Source organism: Anas platyrhynchos, chromosome 1 (assembly GCF_047663525.1).
Source record: "Anas platyrhynchos isolate ZD024472 breed Pekin duck chromosome 1, IASCAAS_PekinDuck_T2T, whole genome shotgun sequence".
Lineage (NCBI taxonomy): Eukaryota > Metazoa > Chordata > Aves > Anseriformes > Anatidae > Anas > Anas platyrhynchos.
In genome coordinates, this window is record NC_092587.1 from 203,381,932 (window position 1) to 203,396,225 (window position 14,294).

Consider the following 14,294-nt stretch of genomic DNA (forward strand, 5'->3'; position numbering starts at 1 on the left):
TCTCGTGCGTTTGGCAGTAACTGCTTTATAGCCTGGTTTTTCCTCAGTTTCTCCTCTAGAGGAGAAAACCAAAATAAACACCAATATTGCAAAGAATAATTCCGAAACACTTTTCTTGCAAATTTGTACAGAAAACCTAGGGCAGTCCTTTTGTTCTACCAGAGTCTTTTTTTATTTATTCCTTTTAAATTAACCCGTTCACTGAGATGAAAGCTGATGGGCAGCAAGCAGCACTTTAATGTGTGATGCCAGTAAAGGCAATGCCTCCTGGTACACAACCAAAAAAAGTTAAGAGCAAAAATGAATAAAAGACCAAAATCCTTTAACTATAATGTGGTTTCTCTGTCTTTATAGTGCTCTATACATATATACACAACTGTGACAGATACAAAGGCACATTCAGAATGAAAAGATGAAAAAATAATATCAGAATGTGTGTAAATCTCTTTGTGATCTATCAGTGCTCGATGCATGCATTTTTATAGTTCTGTTCATATTTATTTGTTACATGGGGGAGATTTATATCATAGAATGGAAAAGGAAAAAAAAAAAAAAGAGTTGGATAAATGAGACTGCCATCTTAAATAGTTCCTCTCAGAAGCGCGTTGCCAGAGGAGCTGTTTTAATTGGCACTGAGATATTTAGGAGTGGAGGTGTTATGAATAGACAGACAAACGTACACCCAGGATAAACCACACTGCCCTTCCATCACGGTGGTGTTTTGAACAAAGCGCAGCGCTACCGGAGTGCCTTGACAGATTCATAGTTTTGATTTTCTTTTAGTGGCCTCTGCAAGTGTTAATAAAAATATAAAAGTTTTATGTCTGTTTCAGAGTTATTTGGAGCGCAGCCTCCTGCCACCGTGCTTCAGAGAATGTCAAATAGAACCTGAAGGGAAAGGTCACGGAGCCCAGCTCTCACAAATCAGATTCCTGCGCCGAAGGGAATAAGGTTTTCCACCTGTGCAGGGAGATTTTACACTTAACTGCACCCATGGTCTTCACCCAAGGAAATCGGCCGGCTTTTGTGTGCGCAGTGGCTGGGGCGGGGGGGAGGTATTAATCACTGTGACAGACGCGACGTCGCCGCAGCTGTCAGATGGAATTGTCACCAGTGGATGTTGGGCTTTGGAGGTATTTCACAGCCAGGGCTTTGTTGGGACTTTAAAGGCGGCGAAACAAAGTTAAAAGGAGGGAGAGGGTAACAAAGGAGGGCCTGGCACACCGCCTCTGCCGCCAGCCCGTGTGGAGAGGTTGGTCCACAGACACCAAAACCTCTCCAGCGAAGCCTGGAAATAGTTTATTTCAGTTGCTGCCAACACAAAATTTCCCCTTTTCTTCGGAGTAAATAATTAAAAGCGTTAGTGCTTGCTGGCATTGTGCTGCGCCACAGCACGTCATATTCCATAAGCGCTTTGCTGTGAAATGATGGAATCAGAGACCGGTCACTCACGGCGAAATGATCTGAGCATCCTCCAGCAGATTAAAAGTGGGATCTGCAGCTCTCCAGACCCAGCACCCACACCTGAGGGCTCAGAGCTCAGTGTGGGTGACCACAGCATCCCCCCAGAGATGCACACAGGTTTGAGGAAAGGGAAGGAGCTGTCGTGTTGCACCATCACGTGTAAGTAAGCATAGGTTTAGTTTGGTTATATGCCTACACCACAGTCCCAAAATTCAGTGCTTTGAGCCTCCAAAGGCTACCAATGCCTCCCGTTTACACTATCAGAGGGTTTAAAGCTGTTCCTTTTTAGCAATCCCAGCACCAAATGCAAGGTCTCCAGGGCTGCAAGCAAATTTGCTTACTTGTGCACTCCAGAGGGTACTTTCCCATGTTACCAGTCATTTATTTAAGAACTCCAATATGTTATTTAGGTTTAAGCAACTCATTGCACTCTGCCAGACACTTTTTTTTTTCATTTCTTTCGTTACCTTGCCCTGTGTTTAAGCTAATGATTCTTCATAAACTGTCAGAGCCCGAATCGTAAGCCTCTGCCTTGTTTTTAGTGGGCTGCGATGCCCTTTTATTAACTTCGGTAATGGACACCACGGGTTAAAAGTCAGCATAACATCCCTTTGCAGTGACACAGACCTTTTTAAAAGCATTACTTGTAGGGCGTACAATTCAATCAGATGCATACTGATGAAAAAAAAACCACCCAGAGCTCTCGTTGGCTGTGTAGAGCCAAAGCTTGACAGCCTAGCATCAAGCAAAAAATTGATTTCAACCCCAAAAGTCAATATTTTGCTTTTGCAAAGGCACTTTGGCACTTGAGAGGAGAGTTTGCGTGTAATGTACACATTGGAGGAGAAAAATACTGAGGAGATGGCTTGTTTGGGCTTGATGTGGTGCACCTGTTGTTTTCTGCAGACAGTAAAACGAATGAAGTGTTAATTTGTGCAGCTAGAGAAGGAGCTTCGACTAGTTTTACATGTGCACTTACACCATCCGGACGAGCCTGGGTTTTGGTGAAGTTCACCTAAACAAATTCAATTGCTTAAGTAGAGGAGTAACCTGGAAACGTTTCAGAATTAAGTCCTCAAAGCTTACAGAGCCTAAACTTGTCAAACAGTAAAGCAGGGTGCTGGCTGGTTTCTAGCTCCCCCATTTCCACTTGCTACTGGTTACAGTCTGTCTGCAAGACTGGTTTCACACTCCCTGTCTGATTTACATGTTTAGAGAAATACTCTGAACTGTTTGCATCCATTTTCTCTCATTCTATAGTTTCCAATTTTCCAGGATTTTTCTGGACAAAGGGCTGCACAAATTTACAACTCAGGGGTGCACTGGAAAGTTTTCCTTAGGACTTAATCATACAAAAACCTAAATGGGTGCGTGCCTATGCATACAGCATGGGAAAACACCAGTGAGATACAAGAAAGGGACTGAAAACCCAAATGGGAAACTCTTCAGACCAGGAATCTCTCAGAAGCAGGATGTGTATGCTGCAGATGTTCGGCTCCTGGTGAGGACTGTGCTTTTCTCTGGTGAGAGCCCTTGGTGTAACAGCAGCTCCCTGTTATGCAGTTACTTAAAATAAGAGAGAAAAAAGCACATCAAGGTAGCTTTTCTATCAGGGTTTTGTTATTTCCTGGAGATTATGCATCGGTTCTGTGTTTTCTTTTATGATTCGGTGTCATTTTGTCGCTTTCTATTTTGAAAACCAGCAGCACAAGCTGTTGTTAGAGCAAAAGATGCATTTCACAGCGTGGCACAAACACTCCTCTTGATGGTAGGAGAAGCCAGTCTGAAGTCAAATTCAGTGGATCTACTTCTTAAGGAGAAATTCAGTCATCTGGAATTTAAGGAAGACCTTCAAATTGTACCACTAATTCCATTTTTTAAGTGTCAATGAGGGAAGAACAAACATCTGAATCCTGAGTGACCTGTTTCAGCCCCAGGTACCCCCGTGGCACCTTTCTGCAGCCCCGTCCACCTCTTGCACATTCATCTGGAGTCAAAGAGGAGAAAATCCTGGCTGTCACCAGCCGGCACCAAGGCACCAGCTGAGCAGGCAGCCACTTGGTCTCCCCCTTCTGATCCTTCTCCTCTTATTTTGATGTTATCTGCCAGCTCGGGGGTTAAATATTCTGCTTGCTGTTCATTCTGCACATGCCGTTATCAGCTTGCCATGCGTCTGCTAGAGAGCCTGCTTCTGGTAAGCTGTTTTATCATTAAACTTAGTGCCCCCTAAAAGGTGCTGGGGAAGACCCACCTCGGTCCTTTATAGCCCACCCAAAATTAGGCAAGTGTGGAAATTAGGCAAGCAGGGGAAAGAAAGAAAGTGAGAATGTATTTTTCACTTTTAGGTTGTTACAGATGCCTCAAAACCAATCCCAAAACTTAATGAATTAGAAAGTGTAATTGTTGCATAAGCTAACTTCAAAACAGTACTGCTCATTAAAGATTAAGGAAAAGAAAAAGAACAAAGGGTTCAGACCTTTTATTCAAATGTTGCCGTAATAGCTCCTCGCTGGCAATCTTTTTATGGTTCCCATTGATTCAATCCTTCACTCACAGATTTCTGTCAAGGCTCGCTAATATGTGCCAAGGACAAGCTTCATTAACCGAGTTATCCTTCAGCTCTGCTTCATCTGTGGTTACCAAGCCGCTGGTAGGCAATGACATTTTAATGGTCAAACAAACAAACAAACAAACAAGCGAGCGACATAATAGCGCCTTGATTTCTTTGGGTGTTTTTCAGATCGGATTTGCAGTGTTTCATTACATTTGAATACTGGCATCCTTCATCTCTGACACACTTGGGAGACCCATTAGAGAAGAGGAAGCTTACAGGGGGGCTCATTAAGCTCTGAGCTGTTCAGAATTTTTCGGTGGCAGCCGATCTTCTGGAGAAACTGAGCTCTGTCCCTGGGACCCTGCATCACTGGCACATGGCATCAAGGGGTGTGAGGACCCCTTTACTACTTACAGATCCCTTTGGGGTCTTTCAAGGCACAAATCCTCCCAGGGACTGGGTTGCATGGCTCTGTTCGAATTTGTTCACTCATTTATTTATATTTCTCTATGCTTTGTTAGCTTACCTGCTCTTTCTGAATAATATACATCAGGTCTTCCATGGGGATGCCAACAGCAAGTAAGAGTCTCGATATCCTGATAAAATCCATGGTGTTTTGGAAACCAAAGAGGAAAACTGCAAGAATGGAAGTGTAGAAAATTATCTGGTTTTAAGGGAGCCAGGATAACTGCCGAGCAGTCATGGTTTGCTATCTCATCCTTGATTTTAAAATGTCTGAGGAAATCTAATACAATTTGGGCAGAAGCCACAAAGTCTGGCTTCTCTAGAAAGCATTCTGAGTTTCTGTGGTTTTCTCGTCCCGATAAAGGTTTGCTGTTAGACGTAGAAGGCTTTATCTGACTTCCCCTCTCCCCTTCCTACGCAATGGGATCTGAGAAATGCAGTGCTGCCTAAGCAGCTGTAATAGGATAACGAGAGCATCTTCCCAGTGCTGGGAGATAAGAGAAGCACTGCAGCCAGCATGAAGGTTCTCCGTCCTGCATGGAAACCACACACTTTATTATCACTCAAAAACTGTGGGACGAATTAAAGAGGGGATGTTTAAACAAAGGGGCAGTTGCAATTTTTAGGAAATCAAGGATGAATGCACTTTGTGGGATTCCCTTATTGACTGCAAAGCCAATGGGATCGTTGGTGACCACACAGGGTAAGAACCTTGATAGTTTTGTCGCACCTACGAAATCCTGCATGGCTGCAGTGTTTTTGGGGAGGAAGATTTTATAGCTCGTGCTTCCATCCGCACCTCTTTTCTCATGTTCCTCAGCTTGAAAAGGAGAAAAAAAAAAAAAAAAGGTTGTAAGGCAAGGGAGATAGCTGCTAATCCAAGTCGAGGTATATTAAATGTAGCGATGCTTTGACATGACATAAGTGTTCAGAATTTGTATATGAATAAAATTAAGAATATTCTGGGAGGAAAAGCAACCTACCTGTCAGAAAAAAAGAAATATAAGCTATAAAATCCTATGAAAAATCACGGACCGGAGCAAGATAGATGTGCTGTCTTTACTTAGCAGAGAAATCACCTAGGGTATGCAAATAGAGCACGAAAATGACACATTTTCACTTGATTCAAAAGCATTATCCATAATAGCATCTGCAATGTGTCTGCAGTAATAGGGAGCAAATTGGGATTTACAGAGCAGATGGGGGGAAATGGGCTCTGACTCAGTCTGAAAGCGGTGTCCCCGGCAGGAGAAGTCCAACAATAGTGGGAGAACGTCACAAAACGCCCACTGCCTTTTCCAGGATTCACCCGTTTGCCCACAGCATTCATCTCAGCCGTGATGAAAGCGTGAACAACTGGACTTGTCTACTTTTTGGGCTGTTGCTCCTGATTAGACGAGGCATTTTTCCTGGGATGAATTAAGTTCTCATGAAAGGTGAGAGATTGACAGCCCCAGAAACTGGAAATCCTCTGCTCACGTCCATCTCCCTCCACCTGGGATTAATAAGCTGCTCCTATCTGCCCTGTCCTGCTCCCCAGGCTGCAGCTCACACTGCGTGCTCTCTCCCTTTTCCTCCCTTTTCCTTTTTTCCCTCTTTTTCCTCCCTTCCTTCTGTCTCACACAGCGGCTTAGCCAACAGCCATAGCTGCTGCCTCTCAAGGGGGAAAATGAGTCACTGCCGTAAGGAAGCCAGCAGCAGGATTCCCCACGGTTGTTTTTACCACCTCTGTGCTCATTTAGGCTCCGTTTAAGCAACAGTCGGCGATAACATCCAGGGCAAGGGCGGTTGGATGCCTTGGTTCGTGTGGTGCTGCAGAACTGCTGTCAGACCTGGTTCAGTCCCGATATTCCTCATCTGTACTGGCCGTGGTGGCTGCTTTTCCCTTACTTTTAGTGTGCTGGCTGCTGGACAGAATTTGGCAGGGCTTGCTGGCCGTGGATCAGAGGCCAAGATGGCATGTTCAATGCTGGGTGAGCTTTGCTGAGCCAGACCTTTGAATTCCTGGGAAGAATTTGTCTGTCCAAATGTAGGCTTCTCTTTGAGCTGATTACCGTCTGTTGTCATTGATACACAACAGGGTGAACAGCACTTGTAAGATATCCTATGACCTTCTCCAGGTTATAGGGTATCATGGATCCTAGAAGCATTCATTTCTCCCTGTGAAATCCGTAACCCCATTCCCATGTCTATCTTAAACAGGCCAAAGGTAGACATGTGTTTTCCATGTAACTACATGTAGATAACAGAATGGCATCTCCATAATTAATATTTTCTATTGTTTTGCTAGACTATACCTAAATCACCCTCAGGTTTTGGTTTCATCAGCCATAGCTAATGACAAGACAGTTTGAGTCGACATAGGGTGAGGAGAAAAGGGATGGGATGCATCTCTCACACCTTTAAATCTTCTCTTATGTGTCCAAATATTCAAGAGGCTACAGAGATTTTGTAAATACTTTCCCCTGAATCCAAGATTTAGATCCTAATCCAGATTTCATAGGTGTCGTTAAATGCCATGGTAATTTTGATACCATTCATTGTAATTTAGGACCGTGTACAGTTCATTCAATCCTGAGCTTTCTAATTAGAGAGTAAATGAGTGTTAGTTTTTCGTGAAGTGTGGCTGGTAAGTATCAGATGGATACTTTTTTTTCCCCAGATAAAGCATCAGATAAGTGTTGTGTATCACTAACTTACAGTCATAAAACCACTAATGTCAGAGAGGAGCAAGTTTCTGTATCCCATCTCCTGAGCTGTCTATCTCCCTCGAGTTCCATCAAACATTTTAGTTTGTCTTCATTTCCAGAAAACACGTAGAAATGGTTAGTCACTAAACTAAAAACACCGATATAATCAGCACCAGGTTGGTCTTCTCTAAGCATTTGCCTTCCTTAATCTCCCTCCTTCAGACTCCTGGCTAACAACAATAGGATCTGGAGTTTTATTCGAGCAGCTCTATCACTAATAACCACAGCTATTCTTTACATCTTTCTTCACTATACGTTGTTTCATTTTCCTGACACCTCTGTTTTCATGCCGTATGCATTTTTTACTCAGTTTGAGCACGTATCTAACAATACAAACTATTGGATTTTGTTAAATTGTATGATCCTGACACAGTTTTATGGCCTTCCCTAAACTCAGTCTATGATTAAACGTATTCTCAGTCCTCGTCTTGGCTTAACTATTGAAAGTTCTCGGGGAAAACAGGCAGAACAAACTTCACTGGGAGCTGTATATCCATCATAAAACTGCTCTTAAGTGTTATCTATCCAGCCTGGTTGTATTTTTCATGCTTTATCACAAATCAGTGTCACAGATAGATTGCAGTTTGCAACCTGCAGTTGTTCATCGGAGTTAACTTGGCTGTCAGGACAGCCTTTTTGCAGCGCTTTAAGCTTTCATAACTTTCTTGCATGAAACCGAAGTATTTCTCCAGCCAGCCAGTGGATCAATGCATGTGTCATTAGGACATATGGAGCAAGTCGAAGTTAGCCTTTTGAGTTTGATTTAGGATATGTGGCATCCCAGCCTGTCTACATTTTAGAAGTGCCTGCACGGAAAGGAGTCTGGTATGGAGTAACTCAGATCATGGACCTTAAAAATATTTCACTTCTGTTTTAGATCATCCTCCAAATCTTCAAAACCATTCGAGACTCAGAACTCCACCGCCTCCGATATCCCATGCTCACACCCCAAATCAACATCACGCTGCCTCCATCAATTCCCTGAACAGAGGGAACTTCACTCCTCGCAGCAACCCGAGCCCAGCTCCCACAGACCACTCTCTTTCTGGAGAACAACCAGCCAGCACTCAAGAACCAGCCCATGCTCAGGACAACTGGTTACTTAACAGCAACATCCCACTGGAGACTAGGTAAGTCACTGTCTTTAGTACTTTACAGTGCTCTGCCTGCGTGTGCTGAGGATGTTATGAACATATGTGCATCTGTATAGGTAGCTGTTTGGTTTGTGAGCTGGTCTTTAGATGATATATTTTGAGTTCTGTTTATTATTCCTTGTGTCTTTTTTATTTGGACTAGGAGAAGAGGAAATTGCTCTTCTTTCATAAACTAAAAGTATTATATTTTAACAGCTGCTTGTAAGGTTTTTTTTTTCCTCATTTAAAATTGGAATCAGGATCACAGATTAAAATGTTCTTCTTTTTTTTTTTAATTTTCCCTTAATATTTTTTCTTCCTGTGTCATAGGATAAATCAATATCCTATTTAAGAAACCGAAATCAGTCAATATATTGAAAAGATTTAGCCTTCTAGCTGTGCCTCATCAAGCAGATGCTCTTGTAGTACGTCATTTAGGAAAGGATGATCTTGTTTTACCTACTGAGGAGAAGTCAGCTGCTGCATTTTACTACTCTACAACACTTCTCCAGCAAGCAAACAACACTGGGTAGCAACACATTAGTCAATTAATGATGCTTCCATTTAGCTTTTAAATACTTCACCACCTATGCAACATACCAAGGGTGTGGGAAGAGTGCACTGAGTTTATCTAGTTGATAGCTTTGATTAGGCTTTTTTTCCTGATAGGTAGGTTCTGGAAAGGGGAGTTGTCATTCCCCCACAGCTTCAGTCTTTCCATCTGATCAGGAGGGCATCTTCCAGTAGTCCCACTTGAAACACTGTTTTCACATTCTCCGGAGGTTTTGCTTCATCATTTCCTTTGGTACAGAGAAGCCCCTGGAGATGCTGGATCTTTTAGCCCCATACACAGTGTCCTCTTCAGTCTGGGGAGGTCTTCTAGGCCAAACATTGCACATTGACTTAGCTGCCTTTTTGCCTTGTTTGACTTGCCTTCTCAAACCAACAAGAAAGATTTTAGGCAGCAAAAACTGACTGAAAACCGAGCCAAGGACCAAAGCTGTTGCTTCACTGCCTGTGGGAATCTCATCGAGATCAGTGGTGGCTGTGTCTGTATCCTGGGACAAGCTGTGCCCAGTTTTGCCAACTTCTGCTAAGAAAATATTTTTTAAAAATTAATGACTGTCGATTTCCTAGAGAAGTAGCTGTATCTGCTGGCCCCCTGAAACTTCCAAAACAGACCTCAATCTAACATTTTATGGCATTTAAGGATAATTAATTTCTCGGCAACTGCTTGATTAAAAAGACCGAACTAAGAAGCTGGCTCCACAAGATTAAGACAAAATTATAAGCAATTACTGCGAGTGTGATTTGGCAACAATTTCAGTAATTATATTGTCTTCCTAATTCTTGAGCATACATACCCAAGGCCTGACTTTCATGTATTGTTTCTTTTGAAAAAAGTATTGCAGCCCTTAGTTGAGTAATCTTTTACATTTCTGCAGCATCCCTCATACCTTTTTCTAAACCAGGATGTAAATTTGTCAGAGAAGAGATATTTCACTGTTTGAATAGTGCCAAGACATCCTCATATCTGACCAGAGTCTCTCCGAACACATCACATTCCATTGAGAGGGAATATCTTGACTGCTGGAGGAATGTCAGAGATAAAAACTCTTTTATGAAAACATCCTGCCACCAATTGTCCACTTCTGGTGTTGATGAGAGGATGAGATGGAGGAACAACCCTACCACGTATTAATAAATGCAGGAGATTGTAGACAGAACAATTATCTGGCTAGTCCTCAACAATACATGTTAAATTATAAACAAGTACATCCTTAAAGACTGTCCTTATTTCTTCCCCATGAAAACATTGGGGATGAACATTTTTCAGGAGCTGAAGCAGACCGTTCTTTCAGCAAGTTGGGTTGTCATTATCTCTGTTATTATCCCTAACCCAACTAGACTTTGGAGGTCTACTTGCATGAAGAAATCCTTCTGCATCATTTAAGGATTTCACTCGCATCACAAATCACTCATATTTGTAATTGACCCTCAATTTAACTATTATATTAAGTAGAAAACAGGTCATTTAGAGACCGATGTGGCTTTTGACACACTGGATGGAAGGGCGTAATGTAGCCCAGTATCCCTTCAGATGACGAACGTGTTGGAAAAGTATGCTGAACTGCAAATGAGCACATTCACAGAGCATGACAGACTTTTTTTTCCTTCACTAAACAAACATTAAGAAAATAAAGCATGCTATAATTTTGTCATAATGCAGAGGCTGCGCTGCATAGATGACTGGTAAATCTGAGACAAATCTCTGCTCTAATAATCTTCTTTTCCGACGTGCGGAGATCTTCCATTTCCTTTGGTGGGATGTCTGCAGATGTAAAAGGCCAAGCTTCTGTTTGGCAAACTTGGATGCCCCGTTTCACCTCTTTCATGAAGCTGACCTTCCCCACTGCAAAGACTTTTAGAACCAAAATAAGAAGAAAAAAAAAAAAAAGACTTCCACCTAAGAGAATAAAATGTCCAATATGTAAGAAATAAATCCTGACCAAGAGACATTAATCCAAGAATTAAGGCCTTTGAAGTATAGCAATAGGAGATTATAGTAATCTCATGTCAAAAATGGAATTGTATTTCTGTTGAATATCCCTTTTTTTTTTTTTTTTGAATTCCATATTAGTCAACAGAGAGAGCAAACACGAAGAAAAAGCCACGTCTTTTAAACAGAGTTTGTCACAGGCTGTGAAACGTGCCTACAGTTACAGATTTTTAAGCACCCCAGAGTTTGAAGAGGCTTGACTTTGACTGTTGTGGACTGCAGGCAGTTTTCAGAACTGGAAAATTAGGGTGGTTTGTCACTGCCTGGAAATTTCCATCATGTAACGCAAACGCAAGCAGAGATGTGTAGTACAAGTATACAACTGACACGATAACCATACCCTATATCCGAAAACTTTATGTTGCTAGAGGAAGAGCCCCTCCTCTTCTCTCCCTCCTCTTCTTTAGTTTCCCTTTACTCCCTTTTCTCTGTTTCTCCTTCTTCCTCTTTCTTTTCCTGTCTGCTCCCTTTTTTGTTGCTTTAAAAGCAATATATTATCAAGGTTGTGATGAGAAGATCTTTGCTCAGCACTCCCTCCTGACAGGTAAGTCAGTTCTCCCCATATTTATTTCTCGCTCTTCCTTCTTCTGTGGCATCCTTTCTGTTCCTTTACATCTGACCTTGCAAGGAGCAAATAAATGCCAACTAGACGGACGTTTGGTTGACAAACCAACAGCTTGCAGGGGACTTCCATTCCCAGGAAATTTCACGTGGCAATCACGTAAGGTCAGCTCCTGCCACCACAACTCATAGTGAGAAGGGAGAGTGGTTTGTAAACAGGCAGCTCTTCACAGGTCATCTCCAAAGGAGCAGCATTTGTGCAGCCCTCGGTGAGGACAGTCATGCATTAGTCCCATCAGTGACCCAGCCGCCTCGCTGTTACACATCCACACATTATACAATTATGTAACCCTCACCCCTTCCGCTTTATTGACAATCCGCAACCGAAATTCATGGACCCAATCTGACATGGATTTTAACTTCTGATCAACTCCTATTGATCAGCGTGTCCCTAGGTGCCTTGCCTCTTACCCATTAAACGCTCGGTGCATGCGCATCCGCTGCTTCCTTTTGTGTTGAATTCAACATCCAACCTTTCCTGCATTCCTAGGGAATGTGAGGAAGCAGCAAACGCTTGGGGATGTCTCGAGTGCTATGGCACACAGCTCATGCATGTCAGTCCACTTTACTCCGAAGCTAGGAATAGGAGTCACTTTACTTTCATTCACATTAAGGAGTAGATCCGTGCTGTCAAAGCAGCCCAGAGGCCTCCAGAAGCAGTGGGTTGAACAAAACAAGTGCTGGCATTAGCAGCAGGAAGAGGAGGAGGTAGAAATGAATATGAAGGTTAAGGACATTTCAGAAGAGACGGTATCAAGGTTTGTATAATGTGACAGGGCTGGTTTCCCTTGGTATAGCACATTACCCGAATCCAGTTTCTTTGACAGAGGAGTTCTCGTTTGAGTTCACATCATGTCACTTACATCCTGTAAGCGCTTAATCCTGCATAAGTGATAAAATGTCACAATGCTGTTACGTTCCTTTTGCTAGTTTTGGCCAGGGGATTTATTCACATTCAGGCTTAGATTCAGTTCTGATGCTGAAAACAGGCATGGGCAAAATCAGGACTGGTTTTTGTTTTAAAGACGATGGGAAGAATGTTCTTTTGTCAGGTCCTGAGAACCAAGCCTGAAGGTGAGAAAGACACAATCTGTTCCCAGCTGTGCCTCTGACTTAATTCTTTGTGTTCCTGCTATTCTCCTCTAAAAGTACAAAACAGTTCAGTATATATAGGTCGAAATGTGAATCATCGGAGTACGTGCCGGGGAGGCCAGATATTGCAAAATACCATTATTGTGTGCAAAATCAAACCCAGGCTTTTTCACCTGCGGGACCTGTATATCTCACCTATTGCCTGGATTATCCAGGTTACAGCCAGTATTCTGCTATTGGAATTTGGGTTGCAGCATAAGCTTTTTCCAACTTCTACCTGCTTATCACCAAAAGCCTTTTTTTTTTTTTTTTTTTTTTTTATTCTGAATGCTCCTGCTAAGCAAAACCTGCATTTGGAAACTTCTAAATACGAAGCTCTCATTGGTCCACAGAGAAAAACAAATTCATCAAGTTAGTAATGAAAGAGTTCTCAAATGCAAAACTGAAACTTAAGCAAAAAAAAAAAAAAGTGGCAGATTTTTACTGGAGATCCATGAGGATGTTGGATTGAGCAGTGCTACCAAGGTATCAGCCACAATGAGACAGAGACTGTGGTGTGCCTTTTCAGAGTAACAATAACTCAGATGCAGGAGCATAACAAGGTTACAGCCGTGCTGGATTGAAATCTAGTTTTCTGAATCCAGCACTTCAGAAGGTTGCATGTGTCACTGGCAATAAATAATGTGAAATGAACAAAGACAACTTTTTTTTATACACGCACATGGGCGTGTGCTTATGTGTGTGTATATGCATATAAATGCTGTGTATAGAGAGAAGTGAACATTCTGAGAAGCTATATATGTATATGTGTAGCATCTTATACATATAAATATATGGTCCATCATTCTAATTCCATGCACAACTGCACTATAACCATTGTGGTTTATAAGATCACACTTCATATATGCATGACTCACTGGCTTCATTCATGTTTCCATATGTATGTAGAAACATAGCAAAGCAGACATTCCTAGAGACATTGCAGGACAACCTCATTGAGATGGACATTCTCACCTCCTCCCGACATGACGGTGCTTACAATGATGGGTATGTGACACTTACGTGGTCTTCCTGTTTACTGTACAGTCATCATGATCCTTGCATGAAAGCATTTGGTCACATCCATGATGTTTAAGGGCAACACCATTGCTGGCCTCTTCCAAAATGGCTTAAAAAAATGAGGTTCTGGAGCAATGTGTCCTGTACATATTAATGGCAGGCTCATTAATATGCTAGTGATCCACAGCATTCCATTTGCTTTTTTTTCCCCTTGTTTTGAAAGTCATTGCATTAGTAAGAAGTACCTACAGCAATTCCGAGTCCCATATAAACCCAGATTAATTTAATTTTGATAATGATCTTAAACCGTTATTGTGCTGGCAGCCTGATCTTTCATTGTTAAGCTGGTATTTTTCATGTGCCTTATCATACAAAAGGTACAGAGTGTCTACTAGTGGTATCTAAACTGAGCCTTTGATTTTGACTCAGCCGCCCATTCTGACATTTTTACTTAACTTTTAATCTCTTAACTTTTAAGTTATAAACAGCTTTTAACATGACAGTGCCAAAAATGTCACTCTTGTAGTGGGACTTTCTAATTTGGTAGCCGCCTTTAACTGAAGATCTAATTGATGTGCTCGAACACTGCAGGTACC

The 14,294-nt window shown here is 42.1% G+C and overlaps 1 protein-coding gene across 17 annotated transcripts in view; it reads left to right on the top strand.

Moving 5' to 3' along the window:
* Positions 1–14,294, top strand: part of TENM4 (teneurin transmembrane protein 4) — a 1,639,674-nt gene that overhangs the window by 1,421,676 nt on the left and 203,704 nt on the right. For 13 of the 17 annotated variants that reach the window (XM_072032862.1, XM_072032864.1, XM_072032863.1 and 10 more), the window contains 2 exons: positions 8,111–8,363; positions 13,588–13,686. In XM_072032862.1, coding sequence (XP_071888963.1) covers positions 8,111–8,363; positions 13,588–13,686 — 352 coding nt within the window. The remainder of the gene's footprint in view (positions 1–8,110; positions 8,364–13,587; positions 13,687–14,294) is intronic. The other 4 variants (XM_072032873.1, XM_072032878.1, XM_072032875.1 and 1 more) reach the window with 1 other exon arrangement.